General features: G+C 43.2%; 1 protein-coding gene across 5 annotated transcripts in view; it reads right to left on the bottom strand.

The window, feature by feature from the left end:
* Positions 1–27840, bottom strand: part of RAPGEF4 (Rap guanine nucleotide exchange factor 4) — a 323726-nt gene that overhangs the window by 130092 nt on the left and 165794 nt on the right. For all 5 annotated transcript variants that reach the window (XM_017538228.1, XM_017538229.2, XM_017538230.2 and 2 more), the window contains 2 exons: positions 6972–7044; positions 2554–2573 (listed from right to left, as the gene is read on the bottom strand). In XM_017538228.1, coding sequence (XP_017393717.1) covers positions 2554–2573; positions 6972–7044 — 93 coding nt within the window. The remainder of the gene's footprint in view (positions 1–2553; positions 2574–6971; positions 7045–27840) is intronic.

Genomic DNA, 27840 nt, shown 5'->3' with positions numbered 1-27840 from the left:
TCTGTTTGGACACTGAAACAATGGTCTAAATGCTTTTATCGTTGTTTTGAAACATAAGGGGAATATACTATTGCCCAGCATGTAGTTAAAGAAAGTAAAGGATAAAAGAAACCATCATAACACAACTTGTCTCCTACAAAGGAAACATTTTCTGTTAACACCACTTTAAGGCTCTTAGGTTCCTTTTTATCTTTCTAGAGCTTCGACTCTGCTCATGAATGCCTTTCATCTCATTTGCTGTACTTTGACTGATGGCATTGGAGAACTTTCCTAATAACACATGGTGAGGATATATCTACTCTTTGTGCTAATAGAGAATTCTCTGTTTGCTAGAGAATGTGACCTAGAATAGCCTAGACAAATACAAATGAGCATGTACTACTACTAGTATTAGGGAGACGGCCTGGCCTGTTCCCCAAATCTTTCAGAACAACATGTTAACAGTTCATTGTATCTGACAAGCTCATTGTTCTGCAAACTTTAAATGCCTATTTTGCCACCAAGTGAGCTACATGATGACAGCTGTTAGGCCTCCTGCTTAGAGCCCTGTGCCTGTTGTACCACTGCAGGGGGGCCCACCTAAAGGTCACCAGGTGCCCAAGAGCGACAGTGCTTCCTTTCGAAGCCTAGAACATTTCAGCCCTCCCAGGGCTTGGACAATCTGTGTGAGCTCCCCACATCACTGACAATCCCTTGATGAGGAAGTACAAGGCCTTTTTATCACCTTTATTTGGCAAATCATTTGTATATTATGTGTTGTAGGATGGATAATTTGGGACATCCATATCCAAAATGGTAGCAAAATCAGTTTGTTGCTTTAGAATCTTTATAAGCCTGATTATCTAGAGCTTGACTCAACATATAAAGGTATTTTTTATGACTAAATATCAATGGCAAAGTTCACTGAAGAAGGGACAGCCATAAAAGGCAAAAGGACAGTTACTTTATTAAAGGATAGGATATTTTTCAGAGGTGAAGAGTAGCTAGAAGATGATACAAGACTAGAGAAAATACTAACCATAGTAATAGTCCCAACGTTTACTAAGCCTGCCTACTCTACTTGTCTGCGCTTTCTCCACAGATTATCTCATTCAATATTCATAATTTCCTTTTAAGGTAACATCCGCATTTTAAAGAGGAGATGAGGATGTCTAGACAAATCAGGTAGCTCGGGCAAGGCCACGCAGCGAGGAACTGAAATCCTTTGCTGGACCAAACAAAGTAAATTTTGGCGTGACATTTGAAGTGGCATTGCTAGGTCTTAAGCTCAAGTTTGGCCAGGCGTGGTGGCTCACACCTATAATCCCAGCACTTTGGGAGGCCAAGGAGGATGAATTACTTGAGGTGAGGAGTTCAAGACCAGCCTGGCCAACATGGAGAAACCTCATCTGTACTAAAAATACAAAATTGGCTGGGTGTGGTGGTGCATGCCTGTAATCCCAGCGATTTGGGAGGCTCAGGCAGGAGAATCACTTGAACCCAGGAGGCAGAGATTGCAGTGAGCTGAGATTGCACCACTGCACTCCAGCTTGGGTGGCAGAGCCAGACTCCATCTCAAAAAAAACAAGAACTGAAAAACAACCCCCCCCAAAGTTTGTAGTGATATAGCAGTGAGCTAGAATTCCCAACAAGTCCTTTTAAAACCAACACTATCAAAAGAGGAAGAGCCAAAGAAAGCCAGAGCCTGATATCTGAGAAAGGATACGGAAATCATCTAAACCGAATTCAGAGAGTATATCTTCCCGCAGACACGGGACTGAAGGCAGAGAAAGACAAGGGTGACAATTCTGTAACATTGCCACTTGCGTACAGCAATCAAGGGACACAATTATAAAGTGACATATCTTGAGAGCCAACCAAGCACTGCTTCAGATCAAGCACTGCACATTCCTATCATTCACCCTTCCATGTTGTTGTGTACATTTAGATGCTAGTTAATAGAATTAATAATATTATTATTTGCATGCAGAGGTATGTCGCTAAACCATGACCACTCTTGGAATGTTTGCTACTTATTGGTGAAATCTTTGTCCTAAACTTTCTACTCTTTTGCAGAAAGAATACAGTTTTATAGAAACAATTACAGCAATTACATTATTTTCAGTTTCCAAAGAGGAATGTTGACACTAGTGCACTTGGATATAATCAGACAAATTCATCACCTGACCCTGAATTTCATAGTTTGTATTCCTACTAAGGAGAAACAACTAGTTTTCTACATGCGATTAGGCTAATGATTTGTTTGACTGCCATGTATGCATCGTGGGAAAAAGAAAAAAAAAAAAACAACACTTAGCAACTGTAGCATTTGCCCCTAGAATAACCTTTCTTCAGACCAGTTAAAATCAGGGACACGTGATGACCATGTCAGAGCAATCAACCTTCTCCCCTTGCTATTTCAAAGTGACGTGCCAAAGATGCCAGAATGAGATTAGAAAAAAATATTTATTGCTCTGTTGAATGTGGATTGAGAGCTCTCTTTGCTGACAGGGTTACCATGATTATTTTTCACCTTATAACAATTTTTAGAAGATACAGAGAGCAGCTACTCACGTTCTCCTTGTCAGGAATCCCTAAAGGAGGAAAAAGAGACAGAGAGAGGGCATGAGTTGTATAATCAACCAGTAAAATGGACTTAAAATTTTGTTGAACCAAACCAAGTACAATTTCAGTGTTTTCAATTTGCATTTCCATGAAAACTTACATAATGCTATGTAGAAATATAAAAATTGACATAACGCTGCTTAAATAAATCAGTGAATCAGGAGCGGGGCCACGTGCCCAGATACCAAAACCCAGGCTTATTTTGCTTCTACCATATGCTTTACTTTCACAGAGGTAAAAACCCATCACTGATTCATTTTCACTATGAAAGCAACTAATTTCACTGATTTAGGCACTAGAAGACTCGAAATTTTGGACAGGCACATCAACTCCTAAGCTTCACCTGCTATGATTTTACTTTGCAAACCACCCCACTTGGCTCCAGTGATTTGAAGCTGGGGCAAGTAGCACATGAAAGACCTCGGAAAACAACTTCCATCGTGAGCAAAGCAAACTCCGGCTCTCTCCAAGTCAAGTCTGAGCATGGCAGAGGCTGTTTCCAGGGGTATCTCAGTTTTCTTAGCTAGAGAGCTAATGACTCATCCACTCCCTCATTTGTCATTGATTACAAACATTGCATGAGTATCTACTACAGGCAGTCCTCTTCCTTTTCACCTCCTTCAGGCTCCTCCCCTGACTGACGTGGTAAGGGTGGCTATACCATACTGGGAGGTTCACTGCCCCAGCAGAGCTTAATGCCTCCAGTTTGGCAGGCACAAGTGACCTTATCTAGAGGAGACAGAAGCACAGGTCGTTTTTATGGGTGGCTGGCACCTATCCTCACACTAGTGGAGTAGTATGAGATGGTTTGCAACCAAAAAAATATAGTAAATCAAAATTCTGAATAAATAGGACATTTGGTTTTTACACAAGGGGCTACACAGGATTTACAATATCAGCATGAAAAGAACTGAGTGCTGGCTGGGAGCAGTGGCTCATGCCTGTAGTCCCAGCACTTTGGGAGCCTGAAGTGGGTGGATCTCTTGAGCCCAGGGGTTTGAGAGCAGTCCAGCCAACATGACAAAAACTATCTCTACAAAAACATTAGCTGGGCATTGTGGTGCATGCCTGTAGCTACTTGGGAGGCTGAGGTGGGAGGACCACCTGAACCCAGGAGGTTAAGGCTATAGTGGGCAAAGATCATGCCGCTGAACTCTAGGCTGGGTGACAGAGTGACACCCTGACTCAGAAAACAAAACAAAACAAAAACAAAAAACCTGAGTGCCCATCCAAGTAGGCAGTAGTACAGAATGCAGGAGGAGTGAGGATGAAAGAGACTTTGGAAACATTCCCTGATTAAAGCTTTGACCCACACTTGGGACTGCACAAGACATAAAAACTCAGGCAGGAAAGAGACAGAGGAGAGCTATTCTCTGAAACAGAGAGTATGAACAGGCTCGCCATCTTCCCAGGTCTGTCAGAAAGGGAAAGCATGGCCTCAAGTTGGCGCTCTGAAGCTCCTCCTGAATCATCCATCCATCTATCCACCTATCCACCATCCATCTGAAAGAAGTAGGGTTGACGGTCACAGGAGCTTACTTTCTAGCAGGTTCAATAAGATAAATACACAGTCGCACAAATCACCACATATGAGTAGCTGGAAATTAGGTATCTGTAAAGAAATGATACTGAAAAGGTTATTTGAAGCCACACAGGAACATGACAGTTGGACTAAAACATTTTAACAGTCTTGGAATTTCATGTTCCGTGGCAGGCAATGGATGATCATTGAAAGGCTTAAGGCAGCAGATGGATATGATCAGGAGAAAGGAGGGAAGGAGACCGTCCAACATTAAAAGATGTTTAGGAAATAAACACCAGATGCAATGGCATGGTCCTTGACTGAAGTCCAGTTTGAGCAATCAGCAATAAAGACATTAGGTTGGGAATATTTGAATATGGGTTGGGTGGTGGATGTGATTAAGGAAAATCATACCAGTTATTAGGTATGATGGTGGTGCTCTGGTTATACATAAAAAAGTCTTTATTTTCAAGACTGCCTGGTAATGTATTTGGTGTGACATGTATATGTGATTGTGATTAGAAGAAAATATGGCAAAATAATATTAAAATGCATATTAATTTACTACTAAGAAATATACTGAAGTACTAAAATACTGATATCAGTTAAATGAAAGTGATGAAAATAAGGCTGTTAACTGTACCATTCTCTCCACTTTCTGTATGTTTGAAATTTTTCATAATAAAAGTTAAAAAATGTCTTGGGGAAATCAGGTCTAGGCTAGACCAAGGGTGAGGTAGTGAAGGTTCACAGCCAGTTGAGTCATAAATCCAAAGAGATGAAGCCTGAGGCCAGGTGGCTGCAGAAGGAACCGGCAGGAAGACTGTGAACACACAAAGGAAGGGGCCAGCCCGGGTGAGCTTCTGGCCTCCGGGGGTAGTGGTGAGAGAAAGGAGGAGTCCAAAGTGGCTGAGGTTTGGAGCCAGGCACAAGAGAACAGCAGAGTTGTTGGAAATGGGCCTCTCCGGAGGGGCTGGTTTCTCAGGAATCAGAATCTGTTCCCAAATCTGTTCCCTTATCAACATTTCCAACTTGAGGGGCCAGCAGGACATCCAGGTAGAAAGAGAACCCAAGATCACCAGGAAAGTTAGGATTCCCCTGGGAGGATGAAGCAGGGGTGCTGGTTTGGAAGGTGTTCGTATCAGCTGCTGCAAAGCACTGCCATGGAAGGGGGAAAGTAAGTACGGAGGAGGAAAGGGAAAGAAGCCATGGCTCAACTCTTCAGGAAGGGGAAGGGAAGAAGTACCTACGGAAGAGACCAAAATGGGAGTGGACAGAGAGAGAGGAGGGAGCCAGGATACCACAGCAGCTCCCGCAGCCAAGGCGGAATGGAGTCTGGTCGTGGACAATGGGAACGAACAGGTTTGGTTATTGGTTGGTCACTGGTAACTTTAGAGTGGTGTTTTTCAAGAAGGATGGGGCAAAGCCAGACTTCGAGGAGTTGAAGAGTGACTGGGGTGAGGAAATAATAGCCAATGACATTTGGGAGCTGTCTACGTGCCTGGCACCCTTTTAAACACTTGACATATTTTGATTGATTGGATCTTTACAACCTTCTGAGGAAACCGAGGCACAGAGAGACTAAGTGCTGGGAGACAGCCCTGCTGGGACTGCAACTCAGGTGCTTTAATTAGCCAGCCATCCCTAGCTCAGCCAGGAGGGAAAGAAATCAAGAACAAGAACGGAAAGGAAGGACGACCCTGTCCCTCCCACCCTCCTCCTCTGCAGGAAAGTAGAAGGCAAACGGAGAGACGGGGTAGAGGCTGCACAGAAACTGTGAAATGAGGGGAGGAGAGTGATTGTTCACTTAAGATCACGGTCCGGCAGGGAGAAAGATCTCTTGCAGTGAGTGATGAGTCAGTGAGGGTGGTGGGAATTCCAGGATCCAGGAAGCGGATGTGAAGGGTGACTGGCTGTGGCTCTGAAGATGCAGGCCCTGCCTGCTCCATCACTGGGTCTGCTGTCTGAAGCCCTATAGCTCCAAAGACTCCAGGACCTGGAATCTTGTTACATTTACACACACAAGAGCTTCATAAGGAGACTCATAGATGCAGTGGTAACAAATGCAAACCGTATTTCCAACACGCATGAACAGATCAAAAGACTCAGGGGACACACGGGTTTCTTTGAGTCTAGTGGGGACCCACTAGAGAAGAGTACCACAGAGAAAAAAATCCTTTCTTTGCTGACCAGCCAGAGACTGGTCTCTCATAAAAGGCCTGGGTGTTTTAAATTAAAAACATTTAATGTGTACAACACACAGTTTCTATACACATACACCTAGTGAAATGATGATGGCAGTTAAACAAATTAACCTGTATGTCACCTTCCATAGTCACTTGGTGTGTGCGTGTGGTAAGAACATCTAAAATCCACAAAGGCCTGAAATTGGAAGAGGCCATGATTTAGAAGATTAATTAAATGACTCACCCCACTTCTCCCCTTGATCAAGAGACTCAAAAAAAGCAAGAGGTGGGGCTCTCAGGTATCCAGATGGGACCGAGACAAATACAGTTTGTGGATCCCTTCTTTAAAAGGGCACAGAAACAACACTGGATTTCACTATAAGATGCAGATAGATATTTTGGGAAAGCATTCTTTCCCAAACGCTGAAGTTCCGGCTGGCACCAGAGCGTACCTCTCCCTACCGGCTAAGACTGCAGAATAATGCTACATTGACCATTTCTTTAAAAATATCTCCATTGTGAGCTGGCAGGTTTGTTTATCCCCAAATGAGTCTTCAGACTTACTCCGACAAACTGGTGTAGGACATATTTTTTGTCACATAAAAACACACACCACACGACAAATTTTTAGATACAGAATGTTCACATTTTCCACTTACTGTCATTGTTAGAGCCCGTTTCCATAACACCATAAGGAGGAGCCAGAAGTCCTGCCATATACTGTCGATATTTCTGAAAAGACAAGATTGTAAACTCAACACTCAGATATTTACTTGCTTTGAGCATTCATTTATTTACATGTTAAAAAGCAGAAATACTGGGTGTCAGGAAGCATCTGAGTCTTGTATTTATAGAGCCATGGAACGCATTCGCTGGGGTCTCTGGGCTGAAATAAAGACGTTGCGCTCTAAACAGGTTTTCCTGAATAAGACTGAGTGTGCCTGGGGGCAGGGGTTCTATCTCTGCCAGTTCATTTATATATTTGTGGCTGTCTGAATTATGCGGAATTTTTAGCACCCCCTTTACCCCTCCCCAACCCCACAAACACAAGCTCAGCTTTTTGTAGAGGGAAAAGGCACTCGGGCTTTATAGATGCAGATACAAATAAATGTGCTGCCTACTTAATAGGTGAATGGCACTGAATCAGCTTCTTTCAAAGCAAAAAGAAGTGCATATTGAGAAAAATGTCTTTTTTGAAAGAATCTGATTCACTTCCATTTACCTACTTCCTTTTACATCGTACACCTGCTTGTTTATGTGACCTCCAAAGAACTTTTGGTATGTGTCAAATAAAATAGTTGGCTTAATTTAGAACTATTTGGATTCCCCTGAATTGTATCTGCCTGACTTTTGGTCCAGGCTTGCTCTAAAACCTGGCACTTAGCATAAGGTATTAGCCCCAGGAGTCTGTGCTGTTTGGGAGGGATAAGGCCTGGGGAGAATGAGGCCATCTAGAGCATCCAACTCAAGAGGAGTGACATTTACAAAGAATGCAGAATGAATGTTAGCCGCCCTCTCTTCTCAGGTAATAAATACAGTCTCCTCCCCTTTCAGAATGGAAGCTGGGCAATTTTATTTATCACGTGGTGTCATGTATATTTATGGTTTATAATTACGATGACACATACATGTTAAATAGCATCAAAAGAATCAACACTCCATAGTGTGCTTGTGGGTTGCAGAAACGTCAGCAGAAAAGACTTCATCTGTAGCAATGGGCAGCTGGCGGCATGCAGTACTGGGGCAACCATCTGGCCCATTTGGTAGATTTGAATGGCGTTTGTAATGTGACATTGATGCTTTCTCAAAAGAGCCTTCTTCTAGTCAAGATGAAACTAGCTTTTCTAAAAATCTTTTCTTCTCATTCTGAGGCAACTATACCAACACCTGCATGCAAACGTTAAAACCCTGATTTTCTCAGCCTCTGAGCTAAGTGATCACTCACACATAACCAGAGGACCAGTATATCACCCTGCATTCCTGATATTTCCTTTGATAATTTTCTAATTCTGATTCTCTTCTTTCTTATGATACCATCCTTCTTCTTTATGAGAGAGCATTCATTAGGCAGCACATTTCTGGGCATCATATTATTCTGGACTCTAAATAAACACGCCCAGAGAGCAGATGAGCACTGGTTATCTTGTAAGGTTTCGTGATCCCTGATAGCCTTTTGAGTGATTCCTCTTACCATTAGCAACTCCCTAACAGGTTCCTAAAAGAAATAATTCCTGATAAAGGAGCCATTTCACTTTGCTTAGAAATGCTGTCTTGGGTGTGATGGATGTTCTTTGTCTCAGGCACCTTAATGTAAATCCCCATGAGCTACCCAGAAGCACCTTCCTGATCCTGAATGAATGGGACTTCACCTTCCTTCAAGCCCCATAGCACCTGCTCTGTTGCAGTCTTGTAGGGCACATCATCAGGGTCACCACTAGTGGGAACAGAGAATAGAGCAGCCCTGTGGGCAGCAGTGTGTGGGCTGGATTTCAGGACTTGTGTATACTGAGCATTGACTGTGTACAGTATCTCAGGACCGACTTCCTGCAGAGAACAAGCAAACAAGTTCCCGTGCACTTGCAAAGTGTCTATTTTCTTCAACACAGGTAACTATGCTTTGCACATAATCCAACTTCACATTCAACTTCAGTAATTATTAACTCATGACCAGTGTTATTTCATTTACACGTTCATCCATTTACCTCTTCTAGAATTATTGTGAAGCAAATCTCAGATACCATTTTTTTTTTTTTTTTTTTTCTTTTTGAGACAGGGTCTCACTCTGTTGCCTAGGCTGGAGTGCAGTTGAGCAATCTCAGCTCACTGCAACCTCTACCTCCCTGGTTCAAGCAATTCTCCAGCCTTAGCCTCCAGAGTAACTGGGACCACAGGCACATGCCGACATGCCTGGCTAGTGAGTGTGTGTGTGTGTGCGTGTGTGTGTGTATATGTGTGTGTCAGAAACAGGGTTTCACCATCTTGTCTAGGAGGTCTTGAAATTCTGAACTCCAAGTGATCCACACACCTTGGCCTCCCAAAGGGCTGGGATTACAGGCTTGACCCATTGTGTCTGGCCAGATATCATATCACTTAATCCATAATTATTTCAGCAGGAATTTCTAAAGACTCCTTTTTCCCCAAATAAAACCACAATACAATTAGCGCAGCTAAAAAATGTAATTTATCCATAATATCCAGTTGATGGTCAAACTTTCTAATTGTCTCATTGATGTTATCACTGAATTGAATTTTAAAAATAATTCATTTAATAAAACAACATGGGTTTCAGCATAACAGCTTTTGGTATAGTGGAGACTACTGAGTCAGGGTTGAAATATTTATACTTGCAAATTAAAAGTCAATCCTTAAAATTGATGGGGCACTTTTTAATAAACATTCAATAAAGCTGGGAGATTGATTCTTATGCAGCACCCTGCAGAATGCCCCATATTAATTAGGATAAAAACAGCTAACTAGAATAAAACTTGCATCAGAAAATTGGGATTTCTAAATTATTTGCATATTGCTTGATCTTTGGGCAGTATTTCATCTTCCAAGCACAAGTTTAAAAAAGAGTTCATAAAAGAAAATACCATATGAAAAGAGGCAGAACCTCACTCATAACAGAAAGGCACATTAAAACTACAATGCGATATAATTTTTTACCTGTCAGAATTGGCAAAGTTTTAAAAAAGTTTGCTAATATACTATTGATGAGAATGAAGAAAACAGGCTCTCATATATTGCTTATGCGAGTGTAAAATGATACAACCTGAGTGGCAGGCAATTTGGAAATATCTATGTAATTTTCTCTCTTTCTTTTTTTCTTTCTTTTCTTCTTTCTTTCTCATGCTCTTCTCTCTCTCCTTCCTTCCTTCCTTCCTTCCTTTTTCTCACTCTCTTTCTTTCTCTCTCTCCTTTCCTCCCTCCCTCCCTCCCTCTCTTCCTTCATATTTAGTGGCTAGTGACTAGTTCTATCAAATTTTAAAATGCATATTTCCAGCAGGAGGTGGTGGCTCACGCCTGTAATCCCAGCACTTTGGAAGGCTGAGGCAGGTGGATCACCTGATGTCAGGAGTTCAAGACCAGCCTGGCCAATATGGTGAAACCCCCTCTCTATTAAAAATACAAAAATTAGCTGGACATGATGGCAGGTGCCTGTAATCTCAGCTACTCCAGAGGCTGAAGTGGGAGACTCACTGAGCCAAGATCCTGCCATTGTACTCCAGACTGGGGAACTGAGCAAAACTTTGTCTCAAAAAAAAAAAAAAAAAGATTTCCTTTGACTGATCTAGGATCCCTCCTCAGAGGGCAGATGTAGTTTTCTGAAATACCTGAATACATATGCAAACATATGTGCCTGTATGTAATAGTAAACCAAACAACAACAAAACAGGAAATTACCCAAATCACCCATTAGTAGAGGACACTGGGTTACTTTCTGAGATGATGATGTGTTATTTCTTGATAAACAGATGCTGTTGGAATAGTATATAACCATGACAAAGAATGACACAGCACTACTCACATACAGATATGGAATGATCTGTTGCTTTTAAATTTAAAAAGGAAACTACAGCATGACGTATATACCATTTTGTGAGAATAAAAGAACAGATGTGTGTGTGTGAATATACATAAAGATCTGTAAATGTGTACACTATCTACAAGAAAAAAGTACAAGGATTGTCTCTGAAAAAGAGATCTGGATGGCTGAGGGTCAATCAGAAGAGAGACTTAGTTTTCACTATTCATTCTTTAGAACTTTTGACTTCTATTCCATGGGACTCCAGAAGAGTTAATATTCTTCTCTATTTTACATGTATTATTGAATTATCTAATAGATTTCAAATGAAATAGAAGAAAGGGTTCTACCAGTAAGACATCAAGCAAACAAATAAAACAAAAAACCATACAAAAAATCAAAGCCCAAGGAGTTAGGGAAAATAAGAGCTTATCTATGAGTACTCTGGTTAACCCTCCCAGCTGACTCCAGCCTTGGAGTCATTCCAACCCAGGAGCCAACACATGAGTGAAGAAGCCTCTAGATAATTCTAGCTCCCAGCCAGCCAAGTCACCCCCAGCCACTCAAGTCACTTCTGTCATTCAAGTATTCCCCGATGAGGCTCCAGGTATAATGGAGCAAAGACAAGCTATTCCCACAGCATCCTGCTCAAATTTCTGACCCATAGAAATCCATGAGCATGATAAAGTGATGGTTGAGAAATGCTGTTAAGTTTGGTGTGGTTTGCTACACAGCAGTAGATAACAGAAGCAGAATTTGACACCTGAAGGTAAGGTGGTGGTACAACAAAACCTAAGATGTGCAGCATTAACTTTGGAAGGAAGCCTGATAGGGCTGGTGAAGATTTGATGACAGTTTAAAGAAGAGTGAGGACTGGGCGTGGTGGCTCACACCTGTAACCCCAGCACTTTGGGAGGGTGAGGTGGGTGGATTACCTGAGGTCAGGAGTTCGAGACCAGCCTGGTCAACATGATAAAACCCCATCTCTACTAAAAATACAAAAATGAGCCAGGTGTGGTGGTGGGCACTTGTAATCCCAGCTACTTGGGAGGCTGAGGCAGGAGAATTGCTTGAACCTGGGAGGCAGAGGTTGCAGTGAGGAGATCACGCCACTACACCCCAGCCTGTACAACAGAGGGGGACTCTATCTAAAAAAAAAAAAATGGCAGAAAAACCAGGAGCCACAGAAAACAACTCCCAGGAAGTAGAACTGGACCTTAATCAAGGACCTGATCCCATTTGCCCAGCTGGACTTCAGAATTGCTATGGACTGGTGACTTATGTGCCACACATTCCAACCTTCCCCTCTTGTTAAGTGAGAATGTCTGGCGCAGTTTCCCTATTCCCTGTACCCATTGTTTGCTGGCTGTGGGGGACATGTAACTTGTCTCTTTCATTCACAGGTCTCAGATTGAGAAGAAGCATCATCAGGTAAGTGAACCTGAGAAACAGCATTTGAGGTGCCTCATCCACATCTAGATTTGATTGAGCTGATGGGATCCTGGACTTTGAGTTGATGCCGTAACAGGAAAAAATCTGGGAGTCTCAAGAAAGGACAGAGTGCATTTTGGATGTGGGAGGGGTTGTGAACTGTTGTGGCCAGACAGTGGACTGACATAGTCTGCATTTTCTAAAGATGAACAACACTATCTCTCATTCCACATGCTTTCCTGAAATGTGACACTCTCTTTCCTTCACCAAAACCAAGCATCTAATTCCCCTCCTTTTGAACTTGGGCTGACTTACGTGATTCTGTTGTAAGCAATAGTATGCAGCGGATGTGATGCTGTGTGCCTTCCCAGACTAGGTCAGAAGAAGCCTTGCAGCTTCACCTCAGTCTCCAGGAACACTTGTTCTCTAAATTCTCTCTCCTGGGGTGCTGCCTCTCAGAAGCCATCTGCCATGCTGTGAGAAGCTGACCTGCACAGAGAGGCCACACAGAAGTACTCTGCTCCACAGTGCAACTGAGGCCAGCCTCTGAAGCCTCCAAATGATTCCAGCTCTCAGGTGCTCAGACCAACTCCAGCCATTCAAGTCTTCCCAGCTGAGGCCAAGATAGTGTGGGGCAGGGACAAACCATCCCTTTGGGCCCTTTTCAGATTCCTCAGGGAATCCATACATGTAAGAGGATGGTGGTTGTTTCATGACGCTAGATTTGGTGTGTTTGGTTAGACAACAATAGATAAAGGGAACAGTAAAGATTAAACATATACAATTGGAAGATCTGGCTTCTTCAATGAATAAGCAGGGCTGGAAGATTACCTTGAGCCACCTTCAACAGGGAAGCTGTAGAGTTTATGGCCCTCAAAGTGGTATACAAATACTACTTGTGTTTATGGGGTGCAATGGAGAAACTGTCTAGAGGACATGGAAAGGAACATGGAATAAGGATTCTAGGTTTTCACAGTGACAACTGCTAAACCAGATGGCACTATGTCTATGTGGCCTGAAACAGATGAGGGCCAAGGGTAGAATTTTGGGAGCCCAAGCCTGAAGCACTCTTGGCTGAGCAAACACTGAGGCCATGGGATCACCCACTGTGTCTGTCTGGCCAGGGGTTGGCCTGGTGGGGCTGGCCTGCAGCCAAATCACAGAGCGTGCATGGCACCTGGCAGCAAGGATCATGCCCACGGTGGCATGAGCAGATAGTCCTCCCTCTTAGATTATTCCATGCAGAGGTGGGGTAATTCCCTTCCACTATAAAATCCTCCTGAGGTAGAGGGATTTGGGGAGTTAGATACTGGGCAGTCTTCTAGCAGGGCTTATTGGTGTTTAGCTGATGAATTGAAAAATATAAAAGAGAGATGACCATATCAGTAATGCTAGATTGTGGAGCAATTCATATCTTTATGGAAGTTTAATAGTCACTTCATGTTCTCTGAAAATCAAAATGAAACTGAAGGGGATTGCCAAGGCCTTGCTTAATAAGGACCACACATGTAAGTCAGCACAGGTCAGCTTAAACCTGGGGTCAGCAGTGGGTCAGAGGTGGCCCAGCAGGTCTTTATGTGGCCCCTCTACACCCTCCACACTGTGGCTGCGGGGGTGTGTGGTGGCCTGGCTGAGCTCTTGGACAATGTCCTCTCTGGGGCCCCGGTGCACTTCCCCCATAAACCCTTTCCCTGGATCCCAGCACACTCTAACACCTTAACAACGTTAATGACCTCACTCAGTCATTTTTCAAATTGTCATATGCACTTGGGAAAGAGCTATGTCTTTGGCGCAAGTCCTAAAGTGATAGAGTTAGCAGAGGTAAATCAACAGTCAGGTGAAGAACAGAGTAGAACACTGAATCAGAGCTTTGATGGGGAGAAGGGAATGGTGAGCTCTTCTGTTAACTCCAAAATCCTGCACGGCAGCCTTGAGGATGCATGCCTCAAGCAACACTTGGGAGGGCTTCGGCTTTTGTTACAGAGCATCCTGCTCACGTCCAGAGAAGCTTCTACAAGGCCCTTTTGAGGGGTGGGGCGGCTTGTGCAGCAGGTCACCAGTCTGGACTGACTTCTGTCTCTGAGGCCCAGGACGCCAGTCTCACTCCTGACAATGAGGCCACCCTGCCATGATGCTAATCCATGCAGGAGGCCTGGAGCAGGAGGACTCATGCACACTCCTTCCCAGTAGTTAGGGCAGTTAGGAAATCAGCTCTTCATATGACAAGAAAACCTCAAGGACTTTCAAGGGTCTTAGAGGGAGTTGGCAAGCTTGGCTCCTTACTGCTAATCAGCTGGGTCATTGCAGACAAGTCCCTCAAGCTCTCTGGCTTCAGTCTCCCCATCAGTAAAATGAGTGCTTTGAATTAGATCCATTCTGCAGAATCTGGGGCCCCTGGAGTACCCCCAGGCGAGGGCACACCCTGCAAGCATGGCCTTCAGCCTCAATGGTCACTAGAGTGTCTTTACTTTTGCATTTTATAAATTAGAGCTCCAAGAACACTTTTACTTGAAAAATGACTTATGCTCCTAAAAAATAAAAATTTACAAACCACAAGATTAAATCATCTCCAAATTTCCAGCCAGACAGATGCCACTCAAAGATCTCCATGAAGAATCAACAAAGACCAATTTAGGATTTGTCTTGAAGTGTTAGGGACTCTACCCTCTGTTAAGATGACTATTATGGTTGAGCGTTGGCCAAGTGACACTTTGCACCTTAACAGAAAGGTTTATCAAGAATATTGGCACTAAGAATTTAACTGAGATGCATCATAGTGCAGTGCTGACCTTCGCAACGGCGGGGTGCAGACACCCGGTGTGGGACCCAGCAGAGCAGAAAGGGATGTGAGAAGAATAAACAGGAGCTCTTCCTGGAGCTCAAATTTTATTCTATGTCAAGTAGTTTAAAGGATTATTTTTATACTTTTACATTATGGAGTAGAAAGCTAAATTTGCATAAATTTTAAAGATTAAAGCATGAGACTTCAAAGAAATTCTGATCTGGCTGCTGGCTACTTCTAGCTACAAAGGGTATAGACCCCAGGCATTATGTATTGATTTCCTCTGCTTTCGAAGCGTCAGTGGAAAAAGCCAAGAACCTCTGATGTTATGGAAAGTGTGTAGACATTGAAATCACACAAGACTGGGGTCTCAATTCCAACTCCACCACATGCTACCTGTGTGAGCGTAGGTAAGTTACTTACCTCAGTCTCCTGGGTAAGGAAACTGGGATAACAGCACCGTCTTTCAGGACCATTATGAGGATGAGAAATAAAATCTATAATATTTCCCTGCACATATCAGGCATTTAGTAACTGGTTGTGGATAGTAGTAATAATAATAGTAATGGTAATTACAACAATAAACCAAGGATGAAGTGACCCCCACTATATTTGATGACATTTTCCAATCAAATAGTTTTCAGCTTTGAGAAAGAATGTTTTCTACATTACAGCTTCACATAACTGAGGCTGCTGATAGGCACACAATGACCCAAAACACACCGATTGATCTTCTGCTAAGTGGAGCTGTGGAAAAATAAGAATTTAAATAATAGACTTTCTTAAATAATTTTTATAATATACTATTTTTTACCCACAGGGTAAAATAGTTCAAGGTGAAAGCAACAAGTTTCAAAGTGATGGAGAAAGGAAGAGCACAGGAGAGAAAGCCCAGAAATAACCCAATGAACATAAGCAAAGACTTTCTGCTCGCTGAGCTGTTTGTTACTAAGATAATCCTTAAAAAAAATGTAACCTGTCAATTACAATTGGCCAGTTTTTAGAGCAAAGTAAGTGCCTATAGCTCAGAATAGAGGGAATAGAGAAGGCAGTGAGAAGGGATGGGAAGGGAGAGAAGTCCTAAGGCCAGTGAGGCCTGATGCTTGTCCCTAGATTGAGTTGCAAATGTATTAGTATATTGACTAATATGATATTAGTATACAGACTATACTAATATTTTCTACAATGAAACAGATGACAGTCTTTGAAAGGTGGAAACCTGGTCCATCTCACAGCCAATTAATTGTCTCCAGCAAGGCCACTGAGGAATTCTGGCTGGAAGGCTTGCAGAACAATCACCAAACTGGAGAGGGAGTGGTGGGGGTAAACCCAGCTCTGCTGCACAAGCCTTGAACCCTGGCCTGGGGCTGCTTCTGCCTGGGGTAGCCCAGGAGCTGACATACAAAAGCTGGGTGGCATCCGCTGAAGGAGGAGACATCATATAGGCATGTCACTTTCTGAGAGGCGACTCAGTTTACAAAGCAAGGCGAAGAGGAAAAAGGAAGGTTAGCAGCTTGAACCAAGCTGAGCCATCTGACAAGAAAAGACAGGGTCCTGGCAGGGCGGGACTCCCTACCATGGAGGTCAGAGCCTTCCTGGCACTCCGTGAGGCCTTTTCTGGGTGTTCTCCAAGCTGCTGCCCACTGTCAAGGAGCAGCCTCCACCAGGGAAGTCAGCGTGGCTTGCGACTGCTGGCACCCAGCGGCCACCACATTCCCACCTGGAGGCTGCCTGAGCTTTGGGCACACCCCTTCCCACGACTGTCCCCTGGTTTTCCCCCTCCCCCTGGGCAATCATCAGGCTGTAGTGAAAGCATCAGTAACTCCCTGGGGATATGTCTGAAACCCCTTGGCTGGGATAATCAGCACCAGAAAAGCATTAAAAACAGGAAGCCACAGGGATAATTGACAGGCGTTGCTGCAAACACCTGGGGGTGGGTGTGTGCTCAGAATAGGGACTGAATAAGGAGAGGCAGTGTCCAGGGTTGGGAAAGAATAACACAGAACTGTTCTGGGGATGTGGGGATATGTCTCAGCATAAGGTCCCTTTCATTACGTTCCACTAGGTTCTTCCAACATACTAAAGCTGAGATCATAAAAATGTCATGACAAAGAACAGGTCGTCTATACTTTCTCTGAAAGCTTCATGATTAAACAATAGAATAGCTTAGAATAGTGACACAACGTTTAGACCCTTTTTTTCTATTTCTTGCACAGAGTTCTTTCATAACCTGTAGATGACATGAAAATGGGCATGACACATTGCTCCAAAATCCAAGAGAACTACAGAATTCTTAAACTCGTGAATGATAGACAAGAAGGCAAAAAGCAAAGCAGTGATAAACGGAAGCCTGCAGGCAGAAGCTTTCTGTTTACCTGTTTAAAGCTACATGCACTGCCTTTCTCACAACAGATCACTGGCTGGACTGAGTTGACCTCTTAAGCGAAGTTACTCTGTTACTTTGTTCCAAGATTACAGCATTCTTATCATACGGCACAAAGAACTTTGAAGCCTCTTCAGTCATGCCTAATTACATCCTTTGGCCCTATTATAGACATTTCTAAATGGAAGCAAAATTCTCTTGCCAATTTACGACCATTTTTAACTCACGGCCAACCAAGAGAACGGTGGTCTGAAGTGCAAGAATCAAAGCCATAGCTCTAATAGAAGATGCTTTCCAAACCTGAATCACTGAAGAGCCCCGTCTAATGCCCAACTGGGATGATGCTACAAGCCAGCAGATAAAATTGTGGACAAAGCCCCCTTGTTATAGATGCTCTTTCCTCCTGGCTATAATGGCTCAAGGTTCTGACCCATACGTGTAGGGAGTCTCAAGTACTCTCAAGTGAAAGCAGAATTGTTACCTGTGAAGAATAATAGTTTAGCCAAGTCTCAGTTCTACAGGGCAGTCAGATCAATCCTGCAGTGACAGCAGAATAAATCCACACCCGTTTAGCCAGTCAACAAATACTGACTGCAGGCCTGCTAGGGGGCGACAAAGGAGCCATGGTGGACCCCTCCCAGGCCTGGCAAGCTAGTGAGGGCAGCTACCCATACACGACAGTACAAATACCTGGATCTGCACAACGATGCTAGATGCTGGAAAGGAAAAAAAAAGAATAGGATGCATTGAAAACATGGTCGGGTCGGGGGAGGAGAGCAAATTCAGATTTGGGAGTCAGGGAAATGACATCGAATCTGAGGCTGAGGAGGCTTGGGGGACAGGGCAGCAAGAAAGGAGAAAGGGAACAGGTCGGGTGTTAAGGGACGAGGAAGGACAGCAGGTGGAGAATACAGGAGAGGGGAACTGGGGAAGGCGGGAGGGTGGTGAGGCCTTAGCACCCAGGGGCCAGCACAGGGAGGGCCTTGCAGGTCATGGTAAGAATGTTAACCATTATCCTCATGTGACAGGAAGCATTCTAAGTAGAGAAGTGACAAGAATAGATGGATGTTTTTAAAAGATCGTCCTGCCTGCTCCATGGAGGATGGTTTTGATGGGAAAACAATGAAGGTATTAGGTGCTGAAGGGGAGGACAGGCCTAGATATGGCCCCTCAAAGGGACTGGAAATTGGGGAAAGAGGGAGGAAAAAGAGAGGGAAGTGGTGTATGGGGTAGAGAAATATAAAGACACTTCATTCCTGAAAGCAGGCGTGAAATGATCTGCAACTGCTTATGGCTAACAATATTAAAGCCCCTGATGTCTTGCTGAAGCACACTCAACCCATCTGTGCCTTTAATATGACTAAAAGGTTCAGAGACTTCAGGGGCTCACTGATATGAGTGTAATTTTAGTTAGTGCACACTTTGTATGTCTGAGTAATTAACCATAAGCTCCTCATAGGGAAGCTCAAGTTGAGAGCAAGACACACACAGTAGGTCAATGCTACTTAATTGAAAGTCATAAAACAATTTGTTCTGGCAATGTTATTGCACAGTAAATCCTCACCTCTCTCACAGAGTCTGAACCTACTACAGTGCAGCGAACATATAAATGGGCAAAGAACAGTGAAAAACATAGCCATTGCCTCCTTGTTCACAGAGAAACAGTTGACTGACATCATTTTATTCAACCATGTTAGTCTTCAAAGGGAGGTTAATATTATCTTTCATTATTCTAAATTAAAACTCATGAAGCCCAGCTCTTACAAAAATTATCAATATTGTCAGTAATAGAAGTCACAGAAACATGGAAACTTCAAAAAAAGTGCTTACACATATTAATCAGAATTAGGATGCACTGATCATTTAAAAACCTAAAATAAAGGATCATTTCACAGAAAGTAATAGCGCATGACTGTTGACCCTTTTGAGCAAACTGTCATCATCTTGGTTTTGCTATCTCACTCTGCGGTGCACCGCTCCAAGGGCGGCAGGCCGGGTAGAGGGGACTGAGTAGAGATTCAGGGGGCAGGAAGACGGCCGGCTCAGAGAGACACCTGCGCTTCTCACTGCAGAGGCAGCCTTTCTGGCTTTGTCCCTCACAACGTGAAGCCACTGGGGCACAGGACCTATGCATTTCTCAGTTTCTTTTCTAACCAACTTTCTCTGGAAGCATTCGTATATAACTTACCTTATATATGAAGTCTGAGCCTACCTACTCTGGAACTTTCAGGGGCATACAGTATCCATGGGGTCTCTACGCTTTTGCCATATCCATGCACATTGGTCACTAAAATGTAAACTACAGAAGGACAGTGACTTCCGTCTGTTTTCTATACTCACTGGCCCAGAGCATGCTACTTCTTAGCTTCAGGCATTCTTCATCTTTAGAGACTTTCTACTTCAATTCCTTCCAAACTGCGCCAGCTTTTCTGCCCACACGTGTTGTTTGCAATGACTTTCTTCATTCCCCTGCATGATCATTTTTTTCTATTATTGCTGCTCCAAGTTCCCATGAACAACCTGAAAACATCCTTGCCAATCTATGCCAATATATACTTACTGCATATATGTAGTAGGAATCACCGTAATACAGCTGCGTGTGGTTTTGGAAGCCTCTGTTTACAGTGGAATTTTGCACCCCTTGAGTCATTTGAGTGGATCCTGGTTTCTATCATCCCTCCACTCTAGATAATCTCAACTCTGTTTTCTCTGTAGGGTGTGTTCTTATGGGTCTCACCCAGGCCCATACTTTCTCTATATCATCAAATAACAGATTAGGCTCTACTTCTCCCAGCATGAAGGTTAGGAGGTGTCAATAATGAAAGTGGTGCTTTAGCTACTCTGGAAAATAGTGTGGAAGAGAATATTAGGGTGCCACATGTTTGGGGGGGTGGGGCATGAGAGAGGGCAAGGCTGAGGGTGTTGGGAGGATATACATGTAAAGATCCAGGCATCGAGACTAGCCTGGGCAACATGGTGAAAGCCCAACTCTACAAAAAATACAAAAGTTAACTGGCTGTGGTGGGGCATGCCTGCAGTCCCAGCTACTTGGGAGGTTGAGGTGGGAGGATCACTTGAGCCCAGGTCGAGGTTGCAGTGAGCCGAGGTCATGCTGCTGCACTCCAGCCTGGGCAAGAGGGTGAGACCCTTTCTCAAAAAAATAAATAAATAAAAAATAAAGACCCAGGCAGACATGGGCTCCAATCCCAGCTCTACAAATCTCCACTGGTGTTAACAAGACTTGTGAACCCTTACACAACCTGGGCTCTGCCTTTGCTCCAGCCTCAGCTCCCACACTCCACCCCATTCATTCCTTTCCAGCCACCCTGCCCTCTTTCAGATCCTTCAACACACAACACTTCCCTCCTGAAGCCTCCTGCTGCCTAGACTGTACTTCCACCACTTGGCCTTGCCAATTTCTCCTCACTTGAGCTTACACATTACCTCCTCAGTGTGGCCTTCCCCGACCCCCTGTCCACATGAGTCCCCCAGTTATTCTCTTTCTCAGCATCACGTCTCTGCAGTTGACATGCCCAGGTAACATGTCATTATGCTCTGCATCTGAGTGTGGAGTGGCTCAGTGCTTTTCTCCTCTGTCAACCACAGACTAAGGGAGGGCAGGATGGCATCTGTTTCCTGTCAGTGCATACCAGACCCCAGAACACTTGCCTGGGACATAGGAAGAAGCTCTCAGGGAATAGCTTTTGAGTGAATGAATTACTAATTGAATTCCTCAACCACTCTAAGGTTCAGATTCCTCAATAATAAAGCAGAAATATTACCATGGCACCCATCATAGTTGATGGAAGGACTGAATGAGATAACTCAAGTACAGCTCCTCACAACCCAGGCACACAATAAATATTAGTTCCCGTTTCCTCTACTTCATCATTGCTTCTCAGAGTGACTCTGACAAAAAGCACATTTTCACTCAAAAAAACTAAATGCTTGAAAGAAAAATCAGCCTAATGCATGAAGACCTACAAACATAATGCTAGTGATTTGGGGATAGGATGAAAGAGGCCATTTGAAATCATATGATGTACATGGTCAAATCTCTCTGTGATGTTCTTTATGAATAAGCTTCTTGCTTTAAGAGAAGGGACAGAAGAAACACGACCATCACTTGACGCCAATACAAACAAAGCCTAAATTTAATTCATCAAAATCTAGGAATATGAATCAATTTTGTATTTTAAAAGGAAGTACAGAGGAATAGAGTACTCACTCTGTGCTCTTGGAATTAGTGACAAAATACACTCATTCGTGAAAATTTAGTTTTAAGAACCCCATGTGAGGCTGATGTATGATTTCTGTTTTATTCTCAAAAATGAGATCGCACTGTAAATCCTTAATTCCAAGGTAAACAGCTATAAAGCACATCACTCAGAAAATTCCTTTGATCTCTCTTTATCTAACTGGTGTCATTATGTTATAACTCCACTATCAATTGTATTTCTGTAAACTTGGCAAAAGTTCCCATGTAATATATTTGAAAAAAAAATTAATGTATCTGTTTTCTCTCTCAACATCATGGGAAGAAAAAAAGAACCTTAATTACATTTTAAATGAAAACTTCAATCTTTGACAGTTTAAAAATAATAGAACAGAAATCATAGAACATTATGGATGGTGTTTGAGTATTATTACTGTTCAAAGGAACCAGCTTTGCTGATTTTTATAACTGTCTATGGTTATATAAGAAAATGTCCTTGCTGTAAGGAAACACGCTCTCAAGTATGTAGGGGCAAAAGAGTACAACGTCTCATATCATTCAGAAAACAATAGGAGAGAAAGGGAGCTTGGTGCTAATGGTGCAAATGTAAGCAAACTGGCAGAATTTGGGAAAAATTCTAGGTAAGTTCTCTGTGTTTCTCCTGCAACTTTCCTACATACATTTAAATTATATCAAAACTAATATTTGGCCAGGCACGGTGGCTCATGCCTATAATCTCTCAACACTTCAGGAGGCTGAGGTGGGGGGATTGTTTGACACCAGGAGTTTGAGACCTGTCTGGGCCACATGGCAAGACCCTGTCTCTAAAAAAATAAAAAAAAAACTAGCCAAGTGTGGTAGTACATGCCTGTAGTCCTAGCTCTTCAGGCAGCTGAGCATCCCTTGAACCCAGGAGTTGGAAGTTAGGGTAAGCTATGATACACCACTGCACTCCACACTGGGTGACAGAGCAAGAGCTGGCCTCTAAACAACAATAACAGCAATGAAAACCTAAAAATTATCCAAAATGGAAAGGAGTCAGAGTTGCAGCTTTAAATGATTGCTCTTATTGCATTTGTTCTGTCCGCCTGTCTTCCTCAACCCAATTCCAGGCTCTGTTGTCCACCATTCTGCAGGTTCAGCTGCCTCTGTCTCTCAAGTGACAATCCTCCTAGGAGTGGGGAACTCTGTCCCTATCATCAGGGAAGGTCTAGAGCTGCCCTCTGGGTGCCCATGTGTCCAGTTAGCTGGCATGGGGGGAGAAGGAGTCCAGGAGTAGAAGGAAGGGCTGCAGCTCAGGGGAACAAGGCCACAGTGTTCCCTAATCCACCTCACGTGCTTGGCCCTTTTCTTTGATGAGCATGTCTGTTCCCTTGCTGGGATGGAGCTCAGCCCGAAGTGCGTTCCACAGCCTGCCTTGTCTTGCCATGCCTACACACAGGATCTCTCTTGTCCCGCATACCTCTAGTTCTAGCCTGAATTACTACCCACCCCTTACAGCTGACCCAGAGCCTTGATGATCTCAGCTGTCTTTTTGTTCTTTCACTGTTGCTAAACCTCTTCTGCAGGTGCCAACCAGCAGAACAAGGGATCCTCCTGGCCTCGATGCTGTCATGAGTCAACTCTGAATTTGTTGGTCTCCTCTGGCACTGTCATTTTGATCATTGGTCACTACCCTCAGGGATGAGCCTCACAGCTTCTGTAATAAGGTTTTCTAGGAAGCACATTCTGGCTTCCTTGTTTTCCCTGGAGGGGAAACTTAGTGGACTTCCCTGAGGCCCAAGAACACCATATATCCAACCTCTAATGTTAACACAAGCCAAGAGTCTCACTTTTCTATGCGGATTAATCTTTGATCACACACTAAAACAGATGTCTGCTGCAGTCTAGAAACCCAACTCCAAACGCCAATTTTCCCATCAGAAAATAGCTACATTGGGCTTTCCTATGAATTATCTCTATAGTGATAGAAGAAGAGAAACAACCCTTCTACCAACCAACCTTTTTACCAGCCAACACAAACTCTAAACAATGTGATACAGGTGTGCCATGCTTGTGAAAACCCGAAGTATAAAACTTGAATGTGTGTTTTTCAGTACTTGTAACATACAGATATTCTTGATTTTATTGCAGATTTAAATAAAATGCTTGGTGTTTTAAAAATAAAACTGCATTTTGCCCACATCAATATATACATAGCTTTTAAGTGACATGTATTGAATACAGTGAGGTATATTTAAATTTGGGAAAAACAAAGATAATCTGGAGGAAAGAAAACTTGAGGGAGTGGAGGAGTGCCTTATTAAAACTTCCTTAGACGTTCTGCAGGGAGAGACAACATTGCCAGCCACTTTCTCACCTAAACACGTGGTGCTTATCTGGACCAACAGGACTCTCCTCCCTTCCACAACACTGCCAGAAGCTGAAAATGACACCTTTTAGGACAGATTTATGGCGGCCCATGGGGAGGACAGCCAGGTGAGGGACTCTGGACCTGAACGCAGGACCCATGGGAATCTCACCTGAACCTCCCTACACATCAGGCCCTCTGAATAAATAACAATCTTGTTTGTCCTCTGTACCCTCCTCCAGGCGCAAGTGAGCAGGTCCAGCCAGTCCACATCCCAAGGAGCTGGACGGCTGCCCAATGCCTCTTCGCCTCACCCATGGGTGTCAGGGATTCGCATCTGAGGGAGAATGCTGCCTGGAGGAGCTTGTCCCAGTGGGTCCACAGAGTGAGGTGGGTCAGAGGAAAGGTATTAGGGGAAAATGGTGGGGGACAAAAAAAGCAAGCCCCTGAGCTACTCAAATAGAGTAAGGAGAAGGCAGTCTGGCCAGGCTGAGTGGGAGGCGGGGTGCCCTGCGAGCAGGCAGGGTTCTTTTACAGGGAACAGGATTCAGCAGCCACCTTCTCGACTCTTCTGTCCCCACTCCAGCCTCTCTCTCCTCCAGCCTGCACCTCATATAGGTCTGGATGTCTACCATGATCTCCACCTCCCTTCCAGAGCTTTAGCTCCTGCTTTGCGAGTCTTCCAGCTGGATGTTTGACTTTAAATCCCCCAACCTCCTGTACAGAAATCTGGTCCCACATGCCTGTTTTTAACTCGGATCCACTTTGGTCACTGGCTGTCCTGCTGTTGCCACCCCAGAGTCCCCATACCGCTGGCTCAGGCTGCAGCCTGCACCCCGCCCCAGTGATGTTGCCAAATAACATGGTCCCTCCTCCTCCAGACCGGTCACCAGGGAACTTCACACTCCCAACCTCGTTCCACTGCCAGCCAGGCCTGTCATCTGGAGCTTGCGCAAAAGTGCTTTGCAAACTATAAAGTACAGTACATGTGATGAGTGTTAAATGTAGTTGCTGTGCCATGAAGCCACGACATGAAGTGAAAAAGGCAATTCCAAAGATGAGAACTCTCTGGCTGATGTTTGCTCTATAAAATAAAATAAGATGAAAACTCCCATCCAAAAGCATTCTAGCATCTGGGTGTGGTGGCTCAGGCCTGTAATCCCAGAACTTTGGGAGGCTGAGGAGAGAGGACCCTTGAGGCCAGGAGTTTGATACTAGCCTGGGCAACAAAGCAAGACTCTGTCTCTACAAAAAAATTAAAAAAAAAAAAAATTAGTCAGGTATGGTAGTGTGAGCCTGTAGTCCTGGCCACTCAGGAGGATGAGGCAGGAGGATTGCCTGAGCCTGGGAGGTCGAGGCCGCAGTAAACCATGATCACACCACTGCACTCTGGCCTGGGTGACAGAGTGAGACCCTGCCTCTAAAATAAATAAATAAATAACAAAAACACCCCAGCATCCTAGAGAATGATCACCTTCATTTCACTGAATTAATTGCCCTGAATCTGAGTCTCAGGAGAATAGCAACTGGGATGTGGGGTGTCTTTTTGGAATAATAAAAAATGGTCTAAAACTGGTTGTGGTGGTGGCTGCACAACATACTGAAAAAGCTACAGAATTATACAACATAAATGGGTGAATTATATGCAATGTGAATTACATCTCAATAAAGCTGTTAAAGAAAGAGAAAACACTGAGTGGACTTCAGGATGTGGCCTAATTTGCCCCATGTATCTTCCTGGTTGTCTGAGAGAGGGATCAGAAAAAGATGCAGGAAAGCCATTTTCCAGAAATTCTGGGCAGGTTCTGATGAGGCATAGATGCTGATTTTACCCACACGGAGCCCAAATCTGACCAATCTCCCTAGGCCGCCCACCGCACGGGAACACCGCATGCCAAAAGAACCGGCAGGTGTCGATTTCTCAGTACTTATAGCATGAAGAGCTATGCTTACTTTTCTCAGCATTTGATTTTTCCAAACAAAAGGAGAAACCAAGCACACAAAACCCAACAGTGAAATGATGAACAACTTTGCATATATATAGAATTTCCAGGCAATAAAGCATGCTCTCCAACAAGCTTGTCTTTGTTTGGAGGAAAATTATGCTTTGCTTTTTCACAATGCCCTCCGCCAAGCCCAATGTGCCCTTCTAATTTAAATTAGTCTTTCAATTGTATGATCATTCCAAAAGAAACTAATTTTCGCTACGCTCATTCAGGGAACTTAACCAAAACTGGATTTTATTTGGTGGGGGGAGGGTGGGATGGTGTTGCTGGCAAACTCACGTAATAAGGTTTTCTGCTTTGTCACAATCCTAAGATTAATCATTTTCTAAATGTCTATAAATATTATTTTGATTACATAAAGAGCTTTAAATAGCTGTTTATGAAAAACTCTGTAAGTATACAAAGGAATATGCCTAATATAAAATGTGAGCAAGAGAATTAAACACAAATTGCAGTTATATTCTAATCTGTAGATTATAAATCAGTGTGCCATAATGATGTATCCCGAAAATTATCTTATCTCAACAAAGGATAAAAACCGATTAAAATAAATTTTCTTGTAAATTCTAAAATGCTTCATTCACTGGGTAATTTTATTCTGTCCTATCTCAATAAGGACGTTTCAAATCAAAGACCTGAAAAGGAAGGTTAATAAATCTTGATGGTTTCAGTAGCTTCTGTTTTCTTATTCCATATTAAATTCCTACAATGTGTGTGAAGTTCAGCAGTTCATGTAATCTGGCATAAGAACGGAAGATTGTAAAGAAATGTTTAAAATGTTGACTTCTCAGAGAATGTCTTTATGATATCTCTCACCGCTGGTTTATTTCACAGAAAAGTCTCCATTTCACTATAATTTTCTTAAATAAAGCTGTCGTGGAAAAGGAGGCCAGGGCAATGGGACTGTAAAGAATCGAATCCAAAGTGGGTTAATTTCTAAACTGTTGTAATAATATAGCTCATCCTATCAATTCATAATCTAGATAAGCCAATCATTCCGCATGGTTTTGGGGCAAATTCTGGTTTGTTTGTTTTTGTTTTGAGAAAGTGTTCTTTTTACCCCTCCTCTCCCAATTCCCTTTTTCCCATACACAAAAACAAGATATTCATCTCTGAATGCCCTTGGTGACCTGAGCACATATTTTTGGGACAAATTATATCAGTATAAAATTCAGGTTTGGCAGTCTTAGAGAACCACATTAGAAGTAGATTACTTCTATGTAAAATATTGTATGTAAAATTAAATCATTTAACAATACGAAATTCAAAGAAAATCTTACAATAACTCAGGAAATGAGCCTTTCTGGGGACGTGTTCATGTAAATGACAAATCAACAAATGCAGTTTATTTTACGGAAAGTGTGTGTCTGTGATCTTTTCCCAAAGCAGAGAATTGAGGGAAAAGCACTCAGCCTGCAGGTGAGGAGGCTGCAAGGGTAGAAAAAGGTTTCCAACTCCTTGGCGATACCCACTGGCTCCATTTTCTAGCAGTTACTAACGACAAGTTCCAAAATGCCAAACTTTTAATTAAATCCTATGGACAAGTACGATGCCACATGCCTTTCAAAAAAACCAAACCTACCCGAATGGTTCAGAACCGGACAGGGAATCAAGGATAATTACTAAAAGCAGAATCCAGCTGTTGTCTTTAAAAGGTTAAAAACAAAGATAAACAAAAAACATGAAAGCAAAATGGCTGCCAGGGGAGCATTTAAAAGAGACCCAGAAAGTACTGTAACAACAAATCACTCCCCACCTTCCCTCACACACCAGAAGCTATAGAGAGCTCTCTAAAGAAAGTTCAAAAATCAGTTCTTCTGCTTGGTATTCTTTGA

This window comes from Cebus imitator, unplaced genomic scaffold, assembly GCF_001604975.1.
Source record: "Cebus imitator isolate Cc_AM_T3 unplaced genomic scaffold, Cebus_imitator-1.0 Scaffold110, whole genome shotgun sequence".
NCBI lineage: Eukaryota > Metazoa > Chordata > Mammalia > Primates > Cebidae > Cebus > Cebus imitator.
The sequence above is the reverse complement of the archived record's forward strand: the minus strand, read 5'-3'. Positions and strand labels throughout refer to the sequence as shown.